At 57.1% G+C, this 25,874-nt stretch overlaps 3 protein-coding genes across 6 annotated transcripts in view; all 3 read left to right on the forward strand.

The window, feature by feature from the left end:
- Positions 1-13,473, forward strand: part of NPLOC4 (NPL4 homolog, ubiquitin recognition factor) — a 34,920-nt gene extending 21,447 nt beyond the window's left edge. The window contains exons 13-17 of the mRNA XM_068151217.1: positions 6,969-7,040; positions 8,989-9,084; positions 10,081-10,197; positions 11,436-11,538; positions 11,860-13,473. Of these exons, the coding sequence (XP_068007318.1) occupies positions 6,969-7,040; positions 8,989-9,084; positions 10,081-10,197; positions 11,436-11,538; positions 11,860-12,017 (546 nt within the window). The 3' untranslated portion in view covers positions 12,018-13,473. The remainder of the gene's footprint in view (positions 1-6,968; positions 7,041-8,988; positions 9,085-10,080; positions 10,198-11,435; positions 11,539-11,859) is intronic.
- LOC137447580 (uncharacterized) lies at positions 13,470-14,884 on the forward strand. The gene is made up of 4 exons (XM_068151219.1): positions 13,470-13,747; positions 13,981-14,078; positions 14,279-14,408; positions 14,488-14,884. The coding sequence occupies exons 1-4, from the start codon at positions 13,470-13,472 to the stop codon at positions 14,726-14,728; spliced, it is 747 nt and encodes a 248-aa protein (XP_068007320.1). The 3' UTR covers positions 14,729-14,884.
- A 113-nt stretch (positions 14,885-14,997) lies between these two features.
- FAAP100 (FA core complex associated protein 100) lies at positions 14,998-25,430 on the forward strand. Of its 4 annotated transcripts, none has more exons than XM_068151213.1 (10): positions 15,025-15,090; positions 15,583-15,772; positions 16,723-16,841; positions 17,629-18,593; positions 19,688-19,838; positions 20,961-21,733; positions 22,533-22,669; positions 23,827-23,943; positions 24,471-24,557; positions 24,675-25,430. In XM_068151213.1, the coding sequence occupies exons 2-10, from the start codon at positions 15,608-15,610 to the stop codon at positions 24,798-24,800; spliced, it is 2,640 nt and encodes an 879-aa protein (XP_068007314.1). In that variant the 5' UTR covers positions 15,025-15,090; positions 15,583-15,607; the 3' UTR covers positions 24,801-25,430. The 4 variants fall into 4 exon arrangements, with proteins under 4 accessions (XP_068007316.1, XP_068007317.1, XP_068007314.1 ...); XM_068151214.1 differs by lacking the exon at positions 15,025-15,090 and adding an exon at positions 15,140-15,208; XM_068151215.1 differs by lacking the exons at positions 24,471-24,557; positions 24,675-25,430 and having other exon boundaries at positions 14,998-15,090; positions 22,533-22,680; positions 23,827-23,919.
- Positions 25,431-25,874: the final 444 nt, after the last annotated feature.

Raw genomic sequence — 25,874 nt, forward strand, 5'->3', positions numbered from 1 at the left:
CTTCCACCCCTTTATGCTGCTTCTCTTGACACCACCTGAAAATGAGGGCCACCTCTTGGTTAAATTCAGAGGACAGGTAGATGGGATTGGTGTGGTTTTCCTTAGCACACAGCCAGCCTGCTCTTCAGAGCTGATAAGCCAGGTCCAATATAGATAGAGCAGAGCTCAGTTGTGCAAGGGTTGGCCTGAAGATGGAGATGAGATCATCTCCTGGCGTGCCTCAGACCCGCTCCAGCGGAGCCTGCGTCGTGCCACAGCCGGGGTGCAGCCTTGCAGGAGGTCCTGCAGCTCTTTGTCCCACATGTGGGCCACCCCAGCTGCTGGGAGGAGGAGGAGGAAGCTGGTGGGTGTTCCCAGAAGATCTTCGAGTCCCCTTCATAATCCAAAGCAGGGAGATAAACAAAATGCTAACTGATGGCTCCAGCCCTTGGTGGAAATTTCCATCAGCCACTGATTCACTGGGTCGGGCTGCAGCTTATTTCATGTGTTTTATAACTTCTCCCTAATTGCCTTTTTCATGATGTGCTCAAGGAAGGCTTGAGGACTGCTTTGGGCGGATGGAATTGTCCTTCAGCCTCAAATGTGTTTGGCTGGAGGATCTCTTCACTTTCTGTATTTTTTTTGGTAATGTTCTTAAATGAATGGAAAGCTTAGTCACTCCTGGCTTTGCAAACCTTTGGGGTCTCATTAAACCTGCGAGGCCTGAGGTCAGAGACACTACCTCATAGTTACTGGGTTGGTGACAACAATGGTGTCAAAACCTTGGTTAAATACAGTGTGAGAGGCAGGAGCCTGGTGCTTGGCCTGGTGGCAGAGGACAGCTGCTTCAGGCACCCTGCTCTTTGTTCTCTGCTGAAACTGCAAGAGCTGAGCAGCTTTGTGCCCGGTCTCCAACGTGGAGGTTCCCCTCTGTGCTCCCACCCCCAGCTGGCTTTGGGCAGAAAGTTGCACTTTTGGGTAGTTGCTGCACTTTGCCTCAGAGCGAGCAGCTCTCAGGGGTGGCAGGAAAAGTCCATACAGCTATTTCTGTGTGATATGCAAATAGTCATTTGAAAAGCCCTTTAGGATGAAAGGAGCTATACAAATTTATCCTAATTGGATGAGAACCAGAAGGCCAATGTTTGTGTCGTGCAGATGTATTTATAGAGCAATTCTGTAGCCAGATGCGAGGCAAAATCCGTTCAACTTCCCTATCTGTCCTCAGCAGTAGATCCACTTTCAGCACTGCAAATAGGAAAGGTGCTGCTGTTGGCATCTCTAGTGCAGTGTAAGCCAACAGCTGCGCTTCAGTCACGTTGCACCTCCTCTGTCTTGTACCTCAGCTGGCAGTAGGTGTTGTTATTTCAGCAAGGAACATCAGAATATGCATCTGAGCTGGTAATGCTGCAGGCAGGAGAGCTGCAGCTTCAAGGAATTCACAGGGAGAGAGGGGCCTGGAAGGAGAGGACTGTCTGGCTCTGGTCAGAGCTGGTTTTCCACAGCTTGCACCTTCTTGAGTTTGTGGAGCAGGAATGGGGGCTGCCAGGCCCCCTGGGACTGCAGTTAATCCTGCCTGAACGTGACTCACCTCGATGGGCTTCCTTCTTTGGAAATGACACCAATGGAAATGACTTTGGAAATGGCAGCAGCATTATCCCATCTCTGCAGGCAAGATGTTTTTCCTCAGCTTCTGTTTTTGTGATTTCTGTATTTCTTTACCATTCTCTTTATGTTGGCCACTAGCCCTGCTGCTCAGAGGAACCACCCTGGTGGAATTGGCAGTGTGAGCTTTCTACATGTGGCCATTGCTTTCCTGGCTCCTGAAGGCTGGACTCTGATCTAGCATGGCAGCCAAGGGCTTTAGGGGCCATGACTACAAGTTGCTTTGCTGTGAAATGCCTCTCCAGGTAAGATGAGCCAGAAGGAGGAAAACGCCTACCTTGGCCTCCTGGCTTGTCTGTGAAGCGTCACAGCGCAGCACAGTTTCCAGTTGGAGTCTTGCACAACCAGGATGTACTTCTTGGCCAGTTCAGTGCAATGAAACTCATGAAGGAGTTGTACCTGTCAAGGCACAGATGCACAAATAGAGGTCACTGCTCTCTATGTAGATACAGATGACAATGTTGCAATGGCTGCTTCACCCTGATTCCCAACAGGATGAGGGAGAGCCCAGCTGAACATCACATAGGGGCATTCCATTCCCTGTCCTCTGCCCTTGAGCAGCCTTCTTTGTCCCCCTGGCTCTAGAAAATAGAATCTTTGAATCTGTTAGGTTGGAAGAGACCTTTAAGATCATTGAGTCCAACTGTTACACCCAACACTGCTAAGTGCACGACTAAACTACATTCCTCAGCACCACATCTACACAACTTTGATATCCTCCCAGGGACGGGGCCTTGACCACTGCCCTGGGCACTCTCTTCCAGGGTTTGACAGCCTTTTTGGAGAAGAAACTGTTCTGAATGTCCAACCTAAACCTTCCCTGGCATGACTTGAGGCCTCTTCCTCTTGTCCTATCACTTATTACTTTGGAGAAGAGATTAAGCCCACCTGGCTTTAAATCTCCTTTCAGTGAGTGGTAGAGATCCAGCAGGTCTTCCCTGAGCCTCCTTTTCTCCAGGCTAAACAACCCCAGTATCCTCAGCTGCTCCTCACAAGGCTTGTACTCTAGACCCCACTGATTGCAGTTGCACTAGGAATGCACGTTGCAAACCATGGGTTGATTTTTCAGAGCTGAAGTTATTTGCAGGTGGTGCTCAGTGCCCAGCCAGGTGTGATTCCTTTAGCCATGCTCCCTGCACCCCGTGCCTGCTCTCCAGCCACTCCCAGCTCCCTGTGGTCAATCTGCCAAGCCCCTAGCTTTGCATTGCTGCGTCATTGCCTAACTCTGCTCCACTGTTAGGTTCATGGGTGTCTCAGTTTCCCACTGAATAGGGGAAAGAGATTGCTGTGTTTGCAGACCCTTTGGAGCACTTGAATAATTGGATTTTGGGACTGGCTGCCTTTGTCTCTTATCACAGGTATTTGTGTCAGCTCAGTGCAAACATGAAGATGTCATCCTTGCAATGAATTGTGGTTCACAGCTGCCTTAATATTCCCCCAGAGTTTCTTTGGGATGGTGTAAGGTGAAAGCCCTTTACAATGGCACCAGTGTTGAGAAAGAGCCCTTTGCCCTCACAGAGTCCCTCGTGCTCTTGCTGCATTTACCACGGCTGAGGCAGTGGCTGAGCCTTGTCATCTGTTCACAGTGGCCCTGGGAGAGCCCTGGGCCAGGGCTCTGCTTTTACTGAAGCTGAGGACCTCTGAGCCAGGCTGTCCCCAGTGTGGCACACTTTGCTTCCACCCAATTCACTTAGAAATCCTCTTCCCAAGGAAGACTTGATAGCCAGGCTGCGTGGAGGCTTCTGCAGGGAGTTTTCACTGGCAGCAAAGGACTTCCCCTGATGGGCCTCCTCCCAGTGCTGCTTTGGGCTGGATTGGAAAAGCCTTCTTAGCCTTAAATGTCCCAGCTGCTCTAGGGAGGAGGATGCTTGATTAGCTCATGGGGAGTCTCCTGAGAAGGGTTTCAACTCTCGCTGACCTATCGCTTGCTCTTAGAAAAGTGGCTTTGTTTCTGTGCATCAGCTGTCTGTGTGAGGGGGCAGAGCTGCCCAGCGAAGCTCTTGGAAATCAGCAGCAGGAAGAGCAGGGCTGCTGTAACACACAGAAAGCACAGACAGCTGCTCAGATCTACGGGCACTTCGACAGAGTGAACTCGTGAGGAAGAACAATGGCGTGGGATGCTGACAGCGTGGGATGTTAACACTGTGGGATGCTGACTGCTGTCCAGCCTGGGACATGGAGCAGGAGCCTCCCTTCTGGCTCTGACAGCTCCTGGCTTGGCTGCTCCCCTCACCCACTATCAAAAATCCCAAGGCCACCCCAAAGCCTTTCCCACCGCAGCCATCAGGCAGTGCCACAGAGGTGTGCCACACGGCCAGGGGCACCTGGCCTCTTCTCTGCTTGACCTCATCCATTTGCAGCTCCTGGCTCCAAAAGCTCTAATCCCAGTGCCTCACGCAAGCTCCAGTTTGCTCCTGTCTTCAGGATGATTCATTGTCCAGATCCTCCAGGCCTTGCTGCTTGATTTTTGACCAGAAGCCAAATAATTGCACTTTTTGTTAACCCTTTCCTGGCCTCCCTTTGGAGATGGCTACTGATGATCATTAATGGCTTTGGGGGTCTCAAGCTTGAGGGGGCTGCAGCAGTAACGTACTGGGGCCAAGTTCAGGATGAGGATGTCTGTCTTCCATCTTGACATTTGTTAAGGCCTTTAAAACATAATTGCCTAATAAAATGGGGGGGTGAGGGGTGGGGGTGTGGAGAAGAGTGCTGGCATTGCAGGGAGGCTTTTCTGTCTGCAGAGGAGCAGGGTTGGGACATGTCCTCAGCGTAGGGGGAGTGAGGTTCCAGTTTGGTAGCAATGGTCTGGTTCATATCTTGAAGGCCCAGCAGCGTGACACTAAAAAGGAGGCATTTAACATGGAAATCCCCAGAGGCAGAGATTAAACCGAACAGGTGCTGGAAAAATGTTTCTGCATATTAGAACTTAATTAGATTTCAAAATGAATTCCAGATGGGCTAATTATGTGTGAGTTGTTGCAGGTTCTTTCTTGCAGGGGCAGGATTGTGTTTGGGAAGCTGATTCGGTCTGATTGGATTTGATTCCTGCCTCTTGTGGTATCACCGAGATCTAGAAACAAGTTAGCTTTCAGGGCCTGTGATCTCCCTGAAAAGGCTCCACATCTCCTCCTGCTCCTGTCAGAGGCAGAGAGATCTGAGGCCACGAGCCACCAGGCTCACTGCTGAAATAACCACAGGGCCCAACAACCTGTCATGTTCAAGGAGAAAAGATCCTTATCAGAATTGCTTTTTAAAGGAGCTTCAAAGACTGGAAGGTGGATTTGGGGCTTTTAAGTTTGTAGTTTGTTGTTGTTTTTTTTTTTTTACAAAGGGAACCATTCCTGGGGACAGAGGCTGCTTGGGGAGGGGGCTCAAGAAAGGGGGGCTGCTGCCTGGAGGGGAACAACATGCCAGAGCCTGCTGGGACCATGTCCCAGGAGAGCAGAGCGTGAGAGCAGGGTGCTGGCTGCCGCCCACATATTTGTGCTGCGTCGATAGGAACGAAACCAGGCGAGTGGCATACACCAGGACTGGGGATGGCAGGGTGGCAGCCATGGGCAGCTTGTCCTGGCGCATGGGGATTGCTGTCCCAGCCCGAGGAGCGCCCCTCAAACCCATGAGAGGCACCCCGACGACCCTAAGGAATGTCGTTCGCAACGCTGCCAGAGAAGTGGGGGTCGCAGCTTCTCGTTGAGGCCCCCAACGCCACCAAGGTGTTGAGGTGATGGCTCCACTGGTGTGTGGCAGCTCTGGGTCTGCCTCCACCCACTGGGACCTGCGAGAGCTCGGTAAATGTAACTTTAATGTAAGGGCCCTGATTGGAAATTATGGGCGTATGATTTATATGGGGCTGAGCGAATGATTTATAACATGTTAAGTGATGATTTAGGTAGAAAATACAACCCCCTCTTACAGAATCTTTAATGAAAAGTGTCAGGTCTCATGAATTTATTTCTGAGGCTGTGTTTGAACTCGGCGTGTTTGACATCAATCACGTCTAATTGTCATTTTGTGATTAATGAACATATGCTGCCCGTTTTTCTCCCTAATTAAACTTTATGTTCAATTCGTCTGGCAACGCTAAACAAGTTTATGCCTTGTGAGAGGCTGGCTCTTCAGGTCTGGGTATGAAGAAAGGACCCAAGGTCTCCAATTCCCAAGCGAGAGTGGGATGCAGAAAGTCAGGTTTTGGCTTGGTTGAGAAAGCAGCTGTGGTGCTGCCTCTCCCTTCTGTGACAGTTCTGCTTTTACACACCTTAGGTGACGCCAGGCACCTCTCTGGTGGTGATAACTGAGGGAAAACGAGGCCCAAGGTGGTTTGTGACCCCCGGGCTTCCTTGGCTCATGAGGAGGCAGAGGTCCTTGCTCATGGAGATCATGGAGTCACAGGATGGTTTGGGTCAGAGGGGACCTTTCAAGGTCATCCAGTTCCAAACCCCTGCCATGGGCAGGGACACTTTCCTCTAGATCTGGTTGCTCAGAGCCCCATCCCAGCTGCCCTTGACCACTTGTCCAGAGAAGGGCCATGAGGATGATCAGCGGGCTGGAGCACCTCTCCTGTGAGGACAGACTGAAGGAGTTGGGGCTGTTCAGTCTGGAGAAGAGAAGGCTCCCAGGTGACCTAACTGTGGCCTTCCAGTATCTGAAGGGGGCCTACAGGAAGGCTGGGGAGGGACTTCTCAGGATCTCAGGTAGTGATAGGACTAGGGGGAATGGAATGAAGCTGGAGGTGGGGAGATTCAGGCTGGATGTGAGGAGGAAGTTTTTCACCATGAGAGTGGTGAAGCCCTGGAATGGGTTGTCCAGGGAGGTGGTTGAGGCCCCGTCCCTGGAGGTGTTAAGACCAGGCTGGATGAGGCTCTGTCCAGCCTGATCTAGTGTGGGGTGTCCCTGCCCATGGCAGGGGGGTTGGAACTAGATGATCCTTGTGGTCCCTTCCAACCCTGAATGATACTAGGATACTTCCAGTCATGGGACACCCATAGTTTCTCTGGACAGCCTGTTCCAGTGTTTCACCACTCTCGTTGTAAAAAAAAAAGTCTTCCTTAGATCTAGTCTCAATCTCCCCTCTTCCAGTCTAAAATCATCACCTCTTGTCCTGTCACTATATGCCCTGGTAAAAAGTCCCTCTCCAGCCTTCCTGTAGGCCCAGGGAACTGCAGGAAACTGTGCAGCTCTGCAGCACCCAGCCACGTACAGGCAGGATCTTCTGTGTGATCTGCCAGGGCTGAGGATCTCCAGGCTCCTGTGTGGGTGTCTCTAGGACAGGATCCCTCAGGCCTCACACCACTTCCACCTGAGGAATAATAAAACTCTTCTTCTTTCAGGACATAGACAAGTTTGGCAATGAGATCACGCAGCTGGCTCGCCCACTCCCGGTTGAGTACCTAATCATAGACGTAAGTATTCACTGCACTTTGCTTTCAGCAGGCGATGGCCAGGGTGGAGTGAAGCTCTTGGTGGTTTCAGATAGTGGCTAGAAGCAAAGTCTAAGCATAGGGTCAAATCCTGTGGGAAGACCAACTTAAAACAACTGCCCCAAGCTCAGCTCTTAATTAGGAAGAAGCCACTGGCAGATAAAATTGACCTTGAAGCTTGGGCTGTTTGGTTGGAAGAAATAAAGTTATGCATTACAGGTTAAGTTACTTAAACTGCCTTAACCTTCCCACTGTGGACCAGACATAACCTGCTGATCATTTTTTGTTCTGTTAAACATCCATTGATGGGTTTAGAGCCCAGTTCATGCCACTGATCTGCTCACAGTTCTCTGTGGTGGCTGCCTTGGCCACTCAAACTAGGCACAGCCTCTAGATGACTTCCAAGAGAGCTTTTCTTTCTTCCTCCTTGCCCCTCTGCTGCCAGGCATTCCTAGCAGTGAGGGCCAGCGGTGGTGTGCTGTGGAGTAGCTGCAGTGCTCCATGGGATCAGTGTGGTGCCAGGGAACACATTTGTTCCCCAGGAAGGCACTGCCTGGTGTCTTATCTCAGCTGCAAGCTGGCACACAGCCATGCAGCCAGCCCCATGGATATGTGTGCTGGGCACTACCTCGCTAATTAGAAAGCTCCAGTTGTCTCTCTCTTAGCAGCAATTAAGAATCCTTCTCCTTTTAGTGACTCAGCAGACCAGGTTGGTGTTACAGAAATGCCTTTTCTTGGGGGAGTGAGCTCACAGCACAGCTTGGCTAGAGCAGGGTTGATGCCTGCCCGTGAGCAAGCGCTGCCAGGCACCGGGGCACGGCTCTGCCCTTTGGCTTCAAAGAAAACTGTTACGGTGTGGAAGGCAGGAAAGCAAATAATTCAGATGACAGCTGATATTACTGGAGTTTGAGGTGGTGCCAACAACTATTAAATCCACCCGGAGCAACCTGTCTGGTCCAGCTGCCCCTGGCACAGACAGCATCCCGCGGGCACAGGGGAGCTGGCAGCCGGGAGGCTTCCACTGCCTCGTCCTTCTTCCCCAGTTACTATCTGCTGTGTGTATCACTTATCAGAGCAGCACTGGGGCAGAGCTGGCACTGGGATGTGTGACTCACACAGTGAAATGTCGTGTCCAGAACAAGGGGCCCATTGTGCAGAGCCCTCGGGTGCCCTGTGCCAGCCAGCAGCGCTGGGCATGTTTATTACTCCCGTAGTAAAGGCATCTGTTTCTGGGCTACCTGGGGTGTAATGAAGATGAAAACAGATTGATGCAACACACATTTGGGAGCAGGCTGGAAAGCTGCATATTCAAAGCATCTTGTTTTGTCACTTTTCTTTTCTTAAGAGAGGCATTGTTCCAGTTGGTCCTGTCCTGGCAGGTGGTTCTGCTTCTCTGTCTAGAAAGAGCCTCACCCACAGGGCCCAACACTGTGTAACTTGACACCAAAGCTTCAAAATCCCCAGAATTAGGACTGGTTTAAACATCAGAAGTTGGCCCAAAACTGGCTTATGAGCTCAGTAGCAAGGGCACAATGCTGGGTTATCCCATTCCCTGTCCTCTTGGCACAGAGAGGAGGCACAGTGAGTGTACCCAGGGTGACTCTGTTCACTGAACTGCAACAGTTCTTTCTTGGCACCCGTTCCAGCCCTGAATGGAGCAGCACAGTCCCCTGGCTACCCTGTGGCCTGTCACCTTTTGGTGTTAAGATGACCCCTAGAGTGGTACCCCAAGCAGCAGCTGCCGGGCATGGGGCGAGCCCAGTACATTCCCCTCCAGCTCTGTTCGAAAGGGTGGCCAGGAGCTGGTTGGAATATCGCCGCAAATGCTGAAAGCTGTCAGACGATCCCTGCTGGCCCTTCCTGGCCAAGCTCTGTCAGGAGCTTTGCTTCTCACTGTCAGTGCTCTGATCCTCCTTTCTTGGATTTTCAGATTACTACGACTTTCCCCAAGGATCCAGTCTACACTTTTTCTATTTCTCAAAATCCATTCCCCATTGAGAATCGTGATGTGCTGGGAGAAACTCAGGTGAGAAGTGATTCCTAACAAAGCCATGCTCATGTGGATGGCTCATCTGCCTCCCTCACTCTCACTGCTATCTGCAAGGGGACAGCTGTGGTTGTGCCCTTAAATTACCTCCTCATGATTCAGCCAAGCACTTGCCAAGCACCTTGCTGCCTGCAGCAGTGTCTGCATGCTGATGAGCTGGCTGTTCGGTGACAGGGACCAAGGCTGCTCGCTCTGTGCCACCTAGACAGCACCACAGAGAGGCTGGGGGGCTCCAGCCTCATGGTAACAGCACAGGACCCACTTCTCCCTGACTAGGGTCTGTTGCTCCAGCTGCAGGAGCGCTGACTCCTCTTCCTTTTTATAAGGATTTTTAAAAGTCAGACCTTTTGCTGCCAGAGGCCCAGAGCCCTGAGCAGAGGCAGCTGCCGGACAGCTCGAGGCGCTCACGTTGCCAGCACAGAGAAGGCTCGAGTTGCTTTAAAGCAGCAACAGCTCGTTTCTCATGTCAAAGATGTCAGAGGCTTCCTCCAGAAGTCATCACGAGGAAGGGGCTGCTGCCCGTTGTGGCTCTGTCAGCAGAGCAGAAGAGGTTTTGCTGTTCAGCAACAGTGTTGGTCCTCACTTCTGAGGATGTTCAAGAGCCAAGAAAGAGGAGAGGATGGGCAAGAAAGGGATGGTTTGTCCTCATCTCTCTCTTGTCTTTAGGGACTGGGCTTTGAGCTGAACTGCCTGGGGTCTGCTCAGCATCTCCTGGGTCTGAGATCTGCTCTGTACACAGGGGTGTTGTTCAGGTGCTGGCATATTGGAGCCAGTGTGGGCCCAAAGATTTGTTTCTCTGGATGTTGTTAGCTGCAGCTGGGTCTGGGATCCAATTTCAAGAGGGTCTTTGCACTTTGCAGATGATGTCCAAGAGAGACAGGAATGTTAAAGTGTCTGTCAGGGGATCCGGACAGGAAAATAAAGTTATCACAGTGGGGGAAGGGACTTCTCTTTATTACTGTTCCCTCTCCCTAGGACTTCCACAGCTTGGCCACATACCTGTCCCAAAATACTTCCTCCATCTTCCTGGACATCATTTCCGATTTCCATCTGCTGCTCTTCCTGGTCACAAACGAGGTCATGCCTCTGCAGGTACGTAACAGGGGGAGAGGGCCATGTCAGCATCGCTTCAGCTCCTCCTGGGCTGTCAGTGACATGCCTGGAGGTGACAGACCCAGCCTGCCGCTCCCAGGCATGTCCCCTCTGGCCTAACACCTCTTCAAGGTTGAGCTGTTGGTAGAAGGTTTAAGAAGTGAAACTAAAGCTCTCAGCTGGTCGCAGAGCTCCTGCCACGCTGCTGGGAGCAGTGAGGGGGGTGGCTGTTAGCGCGGTCGCAGACTGGACAGAGCCAACTTGGCTGCAGCTCCAGGAGCTGGAAACAGTTTTTAAAACTATCTCAGCATCAGAAATTCCTGTTGGAACGATAGCAAGATCAGAGCTGCTCCCTCCCCGCCCCCATCTCCATGAGGCCAACGACTTCCTGGCTGTGCAGCTCTGCCGCTTTTGGCCGGGCACTGGGGGCTTGGCAGCTGCCCAGGCCCCCTGGTTCACATCTGCGCTGCCGGACTGTCCCGGTGTGAGCTGGCCAGAAAGGCCATGTGCGTGCCAGAGGCTTTAAGGGCGACTGCGCCTGCGCAGGGCTGACCCTGGGCAGCTGGAGATCAGGCTGGGGCTGGAGCTGGGGGCTGCTGTGCTCCAGTGTGGTGGATTTGCACTGCTGGGAGTCCAGGTTCGGTCTGCACAGGGCACCACAGTGGTTGGCTGTGGGTGAGGACCCCTTCCAGGCAGGGGAAAGGGAAGAATTTGTGGTGTAGGGATATGTCTGAATGCTGTGGGGAGCATCTCTGATGAGGGAAGTCTCAGTGTCCTGGGGAGAAGGAGGAGGAGCCTGGAGAAGAGCAGACTGAGAGGAGATCTTCTCAATGCTGATCCATATCTAAAGGGTGGGGTCAAGAGGATGGAGCCGTAGCCTTCTTAGAGGTGCCCAGTACCTGACAAGGGGCAGTGAACACATACATAGGAGGTTCCATCTGAACATGAGGAAGAACTTTGCTGTATGGTGCCAGAGTCCTGCAGCAGGCTGCCCAGAGATTGTGGTCTCCTCTGGAGAGATTCCAAACCCGCCTGGACGTTGTGATTCTGGGCAACCTGCTGTGGGTGACCCTGCTTTAGCAGGGGGATTGGACGGGATGATCTCCAGAGGCCCCTCCCAACTCCCACCATGGTGAGATTGTGTCTTGCTGTGGCTGGTGGACAAGGAGTTACTTCCCTGATCACAGCTCCAGCCTTGGCACTGGTCCAGCACCATTTTCCCCTCTTATCACTTCCAGGACAGCATCAGCTTGCTGCTGGAAGCTGTGAGAACTAAGAATGAGGAGCTTGCCCAGACCTGGAAAAAATCGGAGCAGTGGGCAACCATCGAGCAGCTCTGCAGTAAGAAAGGGGGGTCCCTCTGGGGGGGGAGGGCATGCTCTTGTCCCTTGGGCCAGGGCTGGGCAGAGGCTGCCAGAGGCTCTGATGAAAGGAAAAGCTGTTCCCTGGTGCTGAGCAGCCCCCACTTCACTGAGCAGGGAATGGGGCTGGGGGGCTGCAATGTGACCTTTGCCACCACCTCCCCAGGGCGCCAGCCTCAGGGTGAGGGCAGTGTCTCAGCCTGGAGGCTCCCAGGGATAGGGAATGGACTGTGGGTTTAGGCAGGGACCTGGCCTTTGCCAGTGTCTCCCCCCTGCCCTGACTGGGCTCTCTCTCTGGCAGGCACAGTCGGTGTCCAGATCTCAGGACTGCAGGACTATGGTGCCATGGGCGGCTCGACGCACGCTGCCTCAGCAGCCATGTGGGCCTGCCAGCACTGCACCTACATGAACCAGCCCGGCACGGACCACTGCGAGATGTGCAGCCTGCCCCGGACCTAGCCATGCTGGCAGACTCCAGAGTAAACCCTTGAGCAGCAGGAGTGGTGCTTGTTCCTTCCCCGTCCTCCCTTCTGCTTCCCCACCCCCCATCATCCCCCGCCCTGGGGTGTGAAGCTGGGCAGGGGGTGGCTCCAGCCCTCCCCCCTTAATCCTCGCTCCCTTGCAGTCGCAGCTGGAGCCTGGCACCCTGGCTTTACCTTGGTGAACCAACGCTTAACCTCAGCCTTCACCCTGCGTGGCCAGGCTGGCCCCAGGCACCCCCAGCTGCTGTCTGAGCCTGCTCCTGGCAGGACTCACGGCTTCTGGGGGTGCTGCAGGGGGGTGCTCTGGGCTCCTGGGTGCTATATCCAGCCAGGGCAACTTCCTTCCCTGCCTGCTCACCTGCCTACAGCAGCCTCAACGGAGGCAGTGGGGAGGCTTTGGCACCTCTCTGCCCGCAGCTTTGCTCCCCTTTCCCAGCCGTGGGTGCCCACGTGCCGACAGCTTCAGCGCTAAACGGCACGGGCAGAGCGAGCAGACGGCTGTTACCGGCGCCAGGCCAGATGGCAGCTCTGCCAGGCTGGGCCCTGTGTGCTGGCACCGCTCCCAGAGCACAACGGGCCCCTCCTTGGCACCAGGCAGGGGGTGGGCATGTGCCAGCTCTTGGCTTGGCACTGCTCCCATGGTGCTGAGCCATGCTCGGTATGGCAGAGATGCTTTGGCATACGGCTGGGCACACCCCATGTCCTGCCTGTTCACTGCGAAGGCTGTGCAGGGGTGTCCCTCACCCTGTGTGCCCTGTTACCCACCCCAGGGAGTGCTTCAGCTGCTGGGGAAGGTACAAGATGCCCTGGGCAGCAGCTTGTGCCCTTCTTTGTTGCAAGGCCATGCTAGGGGAAGCCATGTAACTTGGGCACCTCCCCATGTGTCCTGGCTGGGTAAAGGAGCCAGCCCGTGCACCTGGCACCTTCCCTTGTGCCCATGTTCCTTGGGAGCACAACCTCCTCCATGCAGAGCCAGAGCTGGGGGGCACACTTTGCTCTTCCTGCTCTCTCTTCCCTTTTAGACTCAGTGGGGAGGCTGTCCCATGCCAGGCTGCTGTGGCTGAAGAGGGGTCAGCTTGTGGTGCCCCAGGAGCTCTATCTTGGTCTGGAGACCCCTTGCCCTGGTTCCGTGGGTTCAGGCCTTGGTTAAATCCCTGGGGCACCACTCCTGGCCTCAGATGTGAGGCCCCATCTTGTGTCAGGATAGCATTGTCGCTACCCTCTCTGGGCAGGCAGCATGGCAGGGAGCCCTGGTACCCCCACAGGTGTTAGCAGAGCGGCTGCCCGGCCCCACCGCAGGGCTTAACAGGCTGCGGTTTGCTTTTCCCCGGGGGTTTGCTGGTGTTGGGGTCACAGCAGTGTTGCAGTGCCTGGACTAGACTGACCCGAGCACAGGGTCTGCAAGTAACGTTGAATAAAAGCACCTGAAATGAGTCAGCGCTGTGCCTCCTGCACTCTGTTCCCCATGCCAGGGCTGGGGTACCCCCAGGGTGACCAGGTAAACGCTGTACCCCGTCAGCGGGCACTGGACGCCCCATCCCCTGCCCACGGCTCTGCCGTCTGTTTGCAATCAGCGCCGGAGCAGCCGGGCCCCGTGCCAGAGCAGTGTGTTGAAAAGGGAGGCCAAGAGCTGCGCGGAGCCAGAGCCGGGGGAGCCGAGCCCGGCAAGCGGCTGCCTCATCCGTGCCGGCTGGGACCTCCGTGCAGGTAGGAGGCAGAAAGGGCTCCAACAGGGCCACATCCCACCATGTGCCTAGCCTGTCCCTCAGGGGTGACACCCCATGGCTATCCAGCCTCAAAGGCCCTGTGCCAGGACCCTCAGGGACATGACATCCTGGGGACATGATGTCCCACAGTCACCTGGCCTCGACGTTTCTGTCCTGTGGCCTTTGGGGTCATGGTGCTGGCCAGGCCCTTCTCATCACACTCTCCCCTGGCAGCACCATGTCACGGCTTCTCCCCATCCTGCTCCTTGCAGCTTTGGGCTGTGCTGCCAAGCTGAGGAGGCAGCCAGCGGCGTGGGATGACAGTGTGGACGGTAAACCCCTGCCACTCGGGACCCCCTCCCTGCCCAGCTGGGTATGGGCAGGGCCACTGCTTGAACCCTGTCTGACGCTGGGCAGGTACCCGTGGGTGTGGGACTGGAGGGGTACTGGGGTGAAGGTTGTGCCTGTGGCTGGGCTCCTGGGGCCGCTCAGGGTCCTGCCCCAGCCAGCTTGTCCTTGCTGGTCCCCGCAGCCCAGAGGGCACCGGCAGCAGGCTGTGCCAACCTGACATTGGTTCTGGACAACTGGAAGTTCGCCATTACTTCCCAGATGAGAAATCTGCTGCTCTTTGACCACCAAACTGTGCTGCCCGACTACGGGAGGTGAGAGGACCAGGGGGGACCAGCAATGCCCCTTGGTGGGGGCGTTGGCAGGGGTCCCTCACCCATCTGCCCCGCGCAGGATCCGGTCACTGTCAGGGGCTCTGGACGAGCTGTACCGGGATTTCAGCGCTCTGAAAGAGCAGCTGGGGCGGCTCTCGGCCCGCTTCGCCGAAGTGGAGGCCTTCGTGGACCAGCTGAGCCGGGCCCGCGGCCCCGGAACCCTACTCCACCGCCGGGGACCGCCCCAGCCTGCCCGCAGCCCCCTTGAGCCCCCACGCTCCGCCGGCGGGGGGGTCATGGCACGGCGAGCACCAGCGTGAGGGGGCCCCGGGGGGCTCCTCCTCATGGGTTGGGGCATGCTCGCGTCCCCGGGGTGGGGTACGGAGGAGGGCGGCCGTGGGGCAAGTCTCTACCCCCGGGAGGGCCCTCTCCAGCCCGGCCCCCACTGGCCATTAATAAAGCCGCTGCCGCCAGCATAGCATCGCCTCAGTTGTCTTTGCGCACCCGGGGTGGGGGGTTTTGCCCCCCGCCGTCTCTTTCCTTCTGCCGGTACCGACCCCCGGGGGTCCCACCCAGCCCCGTTCCGCCCATCGCAGCTTTACGGCCTGTCGCAAACTCCCCGCCCATTGCGGCGGCCGCCGCCGCGCAGCCGTAAAGTGGAGCCGCCCGCGCCCCCCGCCCGGTACCCGCAGCCCCACCGGGAGGCAACGGGGGGGGGGGGGGGTGAGGGGGGAGGACGGGACGAGGTGCGGGGGGACGAGGGAGGGACGAGTGAGGCCGTGGGAGGAGAGCTGGTGGAGGTGGGTGTCGAGGTGTGGGACGGGATGGGGGCTGAGGGTCGGGTCTGGGAGGGCTCGGGGTGTAGGCGCTGGGCCTGTGGGGCCGAGGCCAGTGGGGGCCTGGGATGTGGAATGCGCGGGGGTTGGAGCACGGGGCTCGATGCTTGGGCTGGGATGGATCCGTGAGACTGGGCCTGCGATGTGTGGGGGGGACGACAGGCATGGGCACTGGCCTGCGGTACGGGGGGCTGTGGCTGTCACTTGTCCTGGGTGGGGTCCAGGCTCAGCCTACACCCGAGGTGCGCACCGAGGGACCTCCTTCCCTTCTACCTTGCCGCTCCCTGGAGCATAAGGGTCTCCTTCAAAGCACTGACCCCCATCCCCGTGCCCCTCAGGCTGGCACCGCGCCCTCCTGGCACCATGGCACACGTGGGGCACCGGGTGGATTACCTGGCCGGCTTCTGCTGCCCGGTGGGGGGGCTGGTGGCGGGCAAGCCCCGGGTGCTGTGCCACGAGAACGAGATCTACCTCTCCAACGGCAGCGAGTTTGTCTACGTGTACGACCAGGAGGGGAAGGTGCTGAAGGTGAGCAGCCTGGCAGGGTTGGGGGTTTCACCCTATGTCCCCTGTGATGGGAGGTTGTTCTGGGGCCAGGAGACTGTGGGACCAGTGTCTTAGGGCAGAATGAAGGTGACAGGGATGCTGATCGTATTCCCTGCCATTGGTCACTCTGGGACCAGAGACCTTCCCGGGATCCCTTCATCAGGGTCCCACATCCACGAGCTTCGTAAGCAGCACCAACGCACTTTACCCAGCTACAAAGCCCCTTCTGGGGGCGGGGGTGGGGTGATGTGCTGCCGTCTGGCCCCTCTCCTAAACTTGCAAGGCAAACGTTTAATTAAACCCGAAAGAGGGGTGGGGTGTATTTTTTGTCCTCCCTGGGCGAGGTGACGTCTCTTTGATTTGTCACCTACAAAGGCTTTCGCTATTGTCTGTGCTGTGACTAACAGCAGTCGTCGTTGTTGAGTTCTACACGGCTGCTTTTTTTAATTTGTTCTTATTATCATTTCTAAGAAAGCCAGCACTGTAATACCAGGAGTTGCCTCCTACACTGCGCTCCCTCGCCGGAAAGTAGAGCATGTACCGGCTCTCCGGTTGCTGTTTGCCTTCCCCGCAGGGAGCGGGAGGGACCCCAGCTGCCTCTTTCCCCACAGCCCTTCTCCCCGACCCCCTTACCTAGAGCCCCTCACCCAGGGAAGCCCAGCTGGGTCCTGGAGATAAAATCTATCTATTCACTCCTGAAATTGCCAGTAAGTTGCTCTAGCAGGAGGTAACAGCTTTAATTCACAGCTGCCTTGGGGTTGCTCAGGAGGGAGCATTGCCCCATGAGTGGTTTCTTTCTTTGCCCAGTGTGGGTGAGCAGGGCTGTGCCAAGCTTGGCAGCATGGGTTCAGTGCCTCCTTTGGTGCTCACAGCCCTGTCCCTCTGCTGTCACGCCTTAGGAAACTGACATTTCTTTCTGGTTTTCCCCTCAGGCTGTGTACCGATGCCCTGACCAGGTGTGGCATGTGGAGCTGTTGCCCCAGCCCCGGCAGCTGTACATCCTCTGTGCCCACAGTGGCATTTACTGTGTCTCCCTGGACCAGCAGAGCAGGTAAGCCGGTTGCCATCCCTGGAGATACAAACCAGCCCCATGCTGTTAGCCCTGGAGTCCTGGGGCTGCTTCTCCAGCTAGGATGAAGCTTGACTTGTACTGCTACCCTGTCCCTGCCCATCCTCACAGAATCATTTTGGTTGAAAAATACCTTTAAGGTCATCAAGTCCAACCATTAACCCTACACTGCCAGATCACCACTAACCTGTGTCCCTCAGCACTGCATCTACACAGTTTTTCAGCCCCTCCAGAGATGGGGACTCCACCACTGCCCTGGCCAGCCTCTTCCAGGGCTTGACAACCCTTTTGGGGAAGAAATTGTTCCTAAAGCCCAACTTAACCTCCCTTGGTTTCTCACACCTTGAGGCCATTTCCTCTTGTCCTGTTGCTTGCTCTTCAGGAGAAGAGGCTGTCCCCACCTTACTACAATCTCCTTTCAGGTTGTTGTAGAGAAGGAGAAGGTCTCTGCTGAGTCTCCTCTACGCTAAACAACCGCAGTTCCCTCAGCCACTTCTCATCAGGGCTGTGCTCTAGACCCTTCACCAGCTTCTTTCCTTCTTTGGTCCTTCCACCACTTCCCTCTCCCTGCCTGTCCTCCCAAAGGCACAGGGAGCATTTTGTATTGTTTGAAGCTCTGTCTCTCTATTCTTGTCGCTGCTTTTGCAACAGATGCTAAAAGCTGTGCTGCAGGGAGCTTGTTTCTGAGGGCCAGGGTAAGAATGCAGCCAAGGGAAGTGCTGGCTTCACCCCACGGCTTGGCTGAGAGCTCTTCCCTCTTTGCTTGAAGGTTAATGGAGCAGACGGATGGCGACGGCCAAGAAAGCAATTGCCCATCCGGCGTCTTCCCCGTGGACTCGGATGCCTGCATCTTCCCAGACTCCAGCCTGTCCATGTTCACTCTGCTCAACAACTTTGTCATCACCCTGTCCCAGGCTCACGGCAAATGGTGGATGAAGCTTCATGAGCTTCCTCGCCCCGAGCAGGAGAGTCCTCCGTACCGGCAGATCAGTGAGGTGGGCTTCTGCCCTGGCCCTCAGCCTGGGGATGACGAGGACGGGCCACCTTCCTGCTTCCTGCCTGTCCTCTGCTGCGCCTCCTCCCCAGGCACCGCGGGGACCGAGGAGGGGCTGTGGTGCTCAGGCGGCTTTGTGCTGGAAGAGCCTCTCTTCAGCCTGCTCTTTGGGATCGATGCTGCCATGCTGGAGTCTCCTATGATCCTCTGCGGCTTCCCAGATGGACAGCTCTGCTCCGTGCCACTGAAAGCCCTCAGCTCTTCGCCAGCCGTCGATGGCTGCCACGACGTTTCAAACCCAGACCCTCCCGTGAAGATCCTCCACCACCTGGAGGAGCCCATCGTCTTCATTGGGGCCTTGAGAACGGAGCGGAGGGCGGCGGAAGATGCCGAGGACGAGCAGCTCTTTGGAGATGCTGGCTGTGACTGCGTGGTGGCCGTGGGCCACTACGGGAAGATGGTGGCCGTCAAGGCAGACCAGAGGGAGGAGGCGACGGTGCCAGAGCTCAGGGAGTACTACTTGCGTGGGCCCATCCTTTGCGCGGCCTGCGGCAGCGGCAGCCGCATGTACTACAGCACGCACTCGGACATCTCCGCTGTCGACCTGGACTGGGGTGGAGACTCCTCCGACCCCGAGGATGCCGAGAGCTGCACTGGCGTCCTGCCTCCCGTCCTCTCCCCGGCCAGTTTAAGTATCTGTAGCGTTGTGGCTCTTTCCTTGTCTTCTCGGGCGTCAGAAGGTACTGCCGGCAGTGGGGCGTGCGCTGGGGCAAGGGGTGGAGCGGGGCAGGCTAGCTGCCTATCCCGGCCCGTACGCCTCCACCCCTCCGTACGGTCCAGATTGGGCTCCGTCCTCCACCCGTTCTTGTTGACTCCCCTCGTTTTTGTAAGTCGTTTCTGTCGAGCATGCCGACTCGGGCTGAACGCGAGGCCTGCTGGCAGCTCCAGCTCTTCTCATCCCCTCCCGCTCACAGGTCCTCTGCTCGGCGTCGCAGGAGCTGGCCGGTCCTCACAGGTTCCCACGGGATGCTTCCACCAGCCCTGCCTGTCGCCTTGGGCAGCCTGTAGGGAGCCCTGAGTGAGCTCTGGGATGAGGCTCGCTCCGGCAAAGGGGTTCAGACACGCCGCTGTCTGGACAAGGACCTCCTGCGTGGCCGCTCAGAGCCTGCACGCACTGCGCTCTCCAGCCCTACAGCTTGGGCACTATTTGTGTCCCCCTGCCTCAGCGAGGGCAGCCTGCAGTGCCTAACCATGGCCTGGGCACACGGCAGGGTGTTTTCAGGAGCAGAGGGTGTAGACGGCGGGTAAAACATCCCATAGCTGTAGCTGAGGCCACGGCATGGGGCAAAAGGGGGCCAGAACGGGCTGGTGAGCGAGGAGAGGCTCCCAGGGCACCCACACAAGGGCAAGGCAGGCAGCCCTGCACATACCCAGTCCTGCTCTCTGCCCATGGAGCTGCATGCCTCTCACTGCCGGGCACCCTGCATGGCAGCACTGGCTCCTGGGGCACTGCGGCCTCCCCAGTACCTCCCCCAGCTTGGCTTGAGGGGTGGCCAGCTCTGGGAAGCATGGCTGGGGTGGCTGGGACAGGACAGGCATGAGGAGTGCGTGTTGCCCACTTCAGTGGAGCAGCCTCTTCTCAGGGAGGTGGTTGTGTTGTCTGTGTCCTGTCTCTGTTGTACCCCTCAGCAGCTGAGGTGATACCTCCGGCTCCTGCTGTCCTGGAGCACCCAGTGCTGTCCTGTGCTCCCCCATTCCTCCACATCCACCCCAGAGCCATCAGGGAAGCCCCACCTGCCTTCCCAACCTGACACATCTCCATCTCTGCCTACAGGTGAATCAGAGCTGCTGGCCTTGTCAGCCAAAGGCCGCCTCATGTCCTGTGGCTTATGCAGCCCCGAGGACACCGACATGGAGCTGACGCCTGCCGAGGCTGGCCGGAGGATTAAGGAGCTGCTGTCCGGGATAGGGAACACCTCGGAGAGGTAAAGCTTCTGATCCTGCCCTGCAAGCTGCCAGGTTTATGGGCACCAACCTGGAGTTTGTGCCTCACCTGTGAGGTCTCTGGAAGAAGCTGCTCTGGCATTTCCCTCTGTAGAGCACAGGAGCCTGGCTGGGAAGCTCGGTGTGACCCTGAGCGGGTAGCAAAGGTGCTGAAGGGTGGCATGGGTGCTGCAGGCAGGCTGCTGTTAACAGTCTTGGCAGCAGAAGGTGGCACAGGCAGAGTGCCAGGCGCTCCCAGATGCCCAGCAGCGCTTGCCAAGTTGGCGGTAACGGGCAGGGCAGGTGTGTGCCTCTGGCCTCCCCTGCCATCTGGGGCACAGGGAGGGGACACAGACAAGAGTTCCTCCCTTTGCAGGGGGATCCCTGGGGTCTGACGGGCTGGAGCGGCTCCACAGGCTCAGCTCAGCTGATGGGGATTGTGGGCAGAGTGCTGTGAGTCTGCACTGCCTTGAGGAAGAGTATGGGGAGTTCTGGGATGGCTCAGGGTGCCAGGCTTATGCCAGGGGCTTTTCAGCTCATCTGCCACAGCAGCACAGCACCTTTTAGCACAGGCCTCTGCCATGCTCCCAGTGCTAACCAGCACCCCAGCCACCATCTCTTCTGCTATTTCAATGCCTGTAGAATCCCAGCATAGTGGGGGTTGGAAGGGACCTCTGGAGATCATCTAGCCCAACATCCCTGCTAAAGCAAGGTCACCCTCAGCAGGTTGCCCAGGATCACGATGTCCAGGCCTCCAGCAGATTCACTCCATAAGTTCCTTACCTCTCTTGAACTGGACCTAGTACTCCAGATGTGGCCTCACTAGGATAGAGTAGAAGGGGAAGAGAAGCTCCCTCAACCTGCTGGGCACGCTCTCCTTGATGCACCCCAGGAGACCATTGGCCTTCTTGGCCACAAGGGTACATTGCTGGTTCGTGGGCAACTTGTCCACTAGGACTTCCAGGTCCTCCTCTGTGGAGTTGCTTTCCAGATGATCAACCCCTAACCTGTTCTGATGCAAGGGGTTATTATTCCCCAGGTGCAAGACCCTCCACTTGCCCTTGCTGAATTTCATTTGGTTTCTCTCTGGCCGAATCTCCAGTCTGTCTTCTTTGTTCTTGCAGGGTTTCCTTCCTGAAGAAGGCAGTGGACCAGAAGAACCGAGCCCTGGCCAGCCTGAACCAGGTGATGAATGTGAGTGCAGCTTTGCTGTCCAGCCATGAGGGCCAGAAGCCCATCGCTTGCACTGTCACTGCCAACTGGAGCTGCCTCCTGCTCCAAGATACTGTCACCATCTCCTGTCTGCTGGAGAACTGCAGCGAGTACAGCCTGGAGGAGGGCTGGACCCTCTGTGTTCAGCTCCTGGCCGGCCCCTGTGCCTTAGAGGAGGACTCTGTGGATTCCGCCACCACTTTCACCTTCCCCATCGACCAGCTTCTCCCTGGGAACAAGAGGGAGCTAACGCTGCCCCTCGGCTCCTCTGCAGACACCAAGCTGGACCTGCCTCTGACCATTTCCTGTGCCCTTTACTACAGTTTAAGAGATATTCTGGGCAGTGGCTCCGACTCCTCCGAGGCCCTGGATGATCTCCTGCCTGACGACTCACCCATCCTCTCCCCAGACAGAGAGGGCATCTGCCTGCCCCTCAGCGAACGCACCATTGACATGCTCCAGTGCCTCCGTTTTGAGAGCAGCCCCCCTGGGCCAGATGCTTCACCACAGGCAGCTGCTCCCCCCGCTCCCCCAGACCCTGTGGAGACCTTTCTCCAAGTGTCCCGGGAGCAGACTGAGACTGAGGAGGGAAAAGCCCCCGGGGAGGGGAGCCTGCCGCCCTCGGCAGCGTCCATCAGGGTGTCCTCGGAGCTGCTGAAAAACGCGCTGAAAAACTCCAGCTCAGGTGGGTTCCTAGAGAGGAGCACCCCAGGAGCTCCTGGGGTGTCTCCTTGGGCAGAAGCACTTGTGGCCATCTCAGGAGAGGCTGGGATAGAATCATAGAAAAGAATCACAAAGTTATTTAGGTTAGAAAAGACCTTGCAGGTCATCAAGTCCAACCATTAACCCAGCACTGCCAGGTCACCACTAAACCATGGCCCTCAGCACCACATCTACTCAGCTTTTCAATCCCTTCAGGGATGGGGACTCCACCATCACCCTGGGCAGCCTGTTCCAGGGTTTGACTACCTTTTCAGGGAAGAAACTGTTCCTCGTGTCCAACCTAAACCTCCCCTGGCACAACTTGAGGCCATTTCCTCTTGTCCTGTTGCTTGCTCCTTGAGAGACCAACACCCACCTCATTCCAAACTCAGGGAGTTGTATCAAGCAAAGTCTCCCCTGAGGCTCCTTTTCTCCAGGCTAAACTCCCCCAGTTCCCTCAGCTGCTTCTCACCAGACCTGTTCTCTGGACCCTTCACCAGCTTCATTGCTCTTCTTTGGACATGCTCCAGCACCTCAATGTTCTTCCTGGAGCAGGGGGCCCAAAACCATCACAACCCCTGTGTGCAGATTGGAGGGGTCACCAGTCCCTTCCTTGGGCCAAGAGGGTTGCAGGTAGTCTCCCCCTGGGCACACGTCTGGCCCTGGCCTCACAGGTGCTGCTCTGCTCTCTCCTGTGCTGGCTGCATTGCTCCAGCCTGAGTGGGTCTGCTGAGCTCATTCTTCCATGTAACAAGCTCCACTTTCTGTCCTTCTGTCCCCAGATGTCCCGCTGAGCTGTGCCACGCTGCACTGGCTGCTGGCTGAGAACCCTGGGGCTCAGGAGCTGAGCATTGGGGAGGTGGCATCGGTGCATGGCACGGCACCGGACGGAGGCGAGGTTCAGCTGCTTGTCCGAGAGGCAAGGAAGGGGTTAGCCCTGCAGAGAAACTCCATCCCACCCAGTCAGCTCTGGCCCTCAGCCCCTCCCTCCTGCCAAGGAGCTGGGTGATGTATGGCTTCACCATGCTGTCCCCACTCTGGGGGTCCAGCTTCAGCCTGGGAGCCTCTGTGGGGCTGGGGCTTGTGTGCTGGGCTACATTGCCAGTCTCCTTTCTCCCAAACTGGGACTTCCCAAAGGCTATGGCCACTTCTTTCCCTCTCTGGGTGGGTCTGCATACCCTAGATGTTCTTGTTGCCCTCCCAGGCAGAACACTGGACTGCTGTATTGTCCCTGCACAGCACCCTGACCTCAGGAGGGCAAAGGCAATGTCCTCTCACTTTCCAGCATCCCTTCACTGGCCCAGAAGGCCTATGCAGGCTCTCTTGGCCTCTGCCTTTCCACTGGAGCTCTGTGGCTGCTGCTCCTGGCCATGCCTTGCCCAGCCTTGCTGAGCCACAGTAGCCTCAGGTGCCCTGACCTGGTGTTGGGCTCAGGTACAGGAAGAAAAGGGACTTTCCTTGGTGGTTTGGGCAGCTGCACTTTGCTGGCTCTGTGAAGTGAGGGGAAAACGTGGCTGGATCTGGGATCTGGATCTGCCCTCTGCAGCCCACCCCCCTTAACACAAAAATGCTGCCCAGCTTTGCCACCATGGTTGGCTGACCCTGTGCCAAGGGGCTCTCTCTGTGGCAGTGACCTGGCACAAACTGACTCAGGCTTGAGAGCTCCAGTATGGCCATAGTGACTAGTGAGAGAGTTAATTCTCCTTGGGCTAAGCTTGCAGGATTACATCTGCTGGGGTGGCAGGGAGTAGGCATCCACTCATCCCCAGCAGCTGCTCTGCCAGTTGCAGTAGCCACATCTGCCAGGGTGGAATGAGCTGGTTTGCTGGCACTGAGGCTGGGCTGGGCACAAATTCCCTGCAGAGGGGTGGGTCAGAGGGTCCTAGGTGCCGAGCTGGTCTGGCAGCATCTCTGCTTTGTTTACCTGTACCAGAGTGGAGAATGAGTGGGTTGCAGGGGGGGCAGGGAGGAGGAGAGCCTTTTGGGTAATGCTGTGACCATGGGGAGGGGACCCAGGGCTGCCCCTGTCCCTTCTGCCCAGTGATGATGGCAGCAAGGATGTGCTGGCTCTTCTAGGTGTCCATGAACGACCTTAGCCCTGCGGGCCCCATCCAGGCTGTGGAGATCCTGATGGAGAGCCCATCCCTGGCCCACGTGTGCAGGATGCACCACGCTGTCATCCGCCGCATCCAGGTATGCATCACCAGGGTCACCACCGGGCTGTGTTGCTGGGACAAGGGGACACTGAGAAAGCCAAGGCCTGGGGGTGCAGCCAGGGGCTCTGAGAGGGTTTCACTGGCACCACCGTATGGCAACCAGCCCGGCCTGGCTGGGGAGTAGGACCATGGTGGAACTCATTCCTTTCTTGAGCCCTGGCCTCAACTCTGGGAATTCAGGTTACAGAGCCCTGGGAGGTGCTGTCTGCCCTGAGCAATCAGTTTGACAGCTGAGGAAAGCCTGGTAGCTTTCCCTGTAGCACTTCAGCACCAGCCAACACGGTACCAGGCCTGGGAAAAGCTGGAATGTGTGGCTGCCAAGCAGAGACCTACCTCCTGCCCCATGCCATGGCCAGGGCTCCCTGGCACTGGGTCCTGCTGCATCTGGTTCTCCTGGGGCTGGGTGCTACTGGGGCTCCCCAGCACTGGGTGCTGCTGCAGCAAGCTCTCACGGCAGCAAGCTCTCCCAGCACCCAGCCCAGCAGAGTTCTGTACTCCCTGCAGACACTGGTGCTGGAGCAGGCAGCGCAGGGCTCAGGACCCCCCGATCTCCGCATGCAGTACCTGCGCCAGATCCAGGCCAACCACGAGGTGAGCCACAAGGGTGGGCACTCACTGTGTCCTGCTCCCCTCCCCGTGGCATGCACAGTGTTGAGACCCCACCTTGCTGCAGCCACACACCTCTCAAGTTCCATCTCCCTCCCACAGATGCTGCTGAAGGAGGCACAGACCCTGCGTGACCAACCGGCCCTCAGCGAGGAGGGACCTGCCACAGCCGAGAAGCTCCTGAACATCTACAGGCAGTTGCGCAACCCCAGCCTGGTTCTGCTGTGAGCAGGGGGGTGGCCAACGTGCCCCGGGGGCCACGAGCCCCGCCGGCCGGGGTTGGGAGCCCATCGGGCCAGCAGCGGGGAGAGATGCCCACCGGAGGAGGAGCAGGGCCGGCGGCGAGGGCGGGGAGGCCGCGGCAGTGGTCGGGTGTGGGGGGGTGTCTGTGCGTGTTTCGTGGTCGTGTTGTCGGCAGCACCGGAGGGGCGGGGGGAGTTCCGGCGGCAGAGGGGGGCTTCTGGGCTGGCCCGGCTCGGCCCTGCCGCCGTCCTCCCCAGCCTGGCCACACCGGTGGGCAGCTCCCTGGGGCCGTGCTGTCTTGTGGATCGTTCTAGCCGTGGTAGTTTAGTGCTCTCCCGGTGGCTGCCGTGCCGGCTGTGGGCTGTGCCCCCACCCCGCCTCACCTTTCAGGATCAGGACAAACAGGGTGCTGTGCCAGGGTGCCCAGCGGGCACCCACCCGGGGGAGCCCCATTTTCTGCTGGGCAGGGGAGGGGGGTTTTCCACTCCCCCGTTGTTTCTATAAAGGATCTTGTATTTCTGTGGCAGTGCAGGGGCTTTTGGCCCAGTCCTGCCCCACACCGCTCCAGTGTCTGTAAATCTGTTGTCTGCCATGAAAACGATTGTGTGCTGCTCAGCTGGTGCCAGTCTCTTTTGCTTTCCATCTCCCAGCAGGGCCCTGCTCTCGCCAGCCCCCCTGCTCCTGCTTCTATAGCCTGGCAGAGGTTCCACAGGCATCCCTCAGGGCCCTAGCTTGCTGCACATCCCTCACGGTGCTGCCCACAGAGGGGTTACTGCCCCTGGCAGCCATACCCATGGCAGCTTGGGAATCTCTGCTGCCCAGAACAGTGCCAGGGACAAGACTGAAGAGTCATGAAGACCTTTAAGATCATTGTGTCCAACCATAAGCTCAGCACTGGTAGATCACCACTAAATGATGTCCCTCAGCACCCTCTCTACATGGCTTTCTGGTCCCACTAGGGCGGCAAACTCCACCACTGCCCTGGGCAGCCTGTTCCAGAGCTTGACAACCCTTTCAGGAAAGAAATTTTTCCTCATGTCCAACCTAAACCTCCCCTGG

Source organism: Melanerpes formicivorus, unplaced genomic scaffold, assembly GCF_026170545.1.
Source record: "Melanerpes formicivorus ecotype bairdi unplaced genomic scaffold, bMelFor1.0.p_v2 SCAF_21, whole genome shotgun sequence".
Lineage (NCBI taxonomy): Eukaryota > Metazoa > Chordata > Aves > Piciformes > Picidae > Melanerpes > Melanerpes formicivorus.

Bases quoted from the DNA above. Each gene is read 5' to 3' on its own strand.
- LOC137447580 (XM_068151219.1), top strand. From the start codon at position 13,470: ATGAGTCAGCGCTGTGCCTCCTGCACTCTGTTCCCCATGCCAGGGCTG. The intron at 13,748-13,980 runs GTAGGAGGCAGA...CTCCCCTGGCAG, and splicing joins CGGCTGGGACCTCCGTGCAG to CACCATGTCACGGCTTCTCC. The intron at 14,409-14,487 runs GTGAGAGGACCA...TGCCCCGCGCAG, and splicing joins GTGCTGCCCGACTACGGGAG to GATCCGGTCACTGTCAGGGG.
- FAAP100 (XM_068151213.1), top strand. From the start codon at position 15,608: ATGGCACACGTGGGGCACCGGGTGGATTACCTGGCCGGCTTCTGCTGC. The intron at 18,594-19,687 runs GTACTGCCGGCA...CTCTGCCTACAG, and splicing joins GTCTTCTCGGGCGTCAGAAG to GTGAATCAGAGCTGCTGGCC. The intron at 21,734-22,532 runs GTGGGTTCCTAG...TTCTGTCCCCAG, and splicing joins GCTGAAAAACTCCAGCTCAG to ATGTCCCGCTGAGCTGTGCC.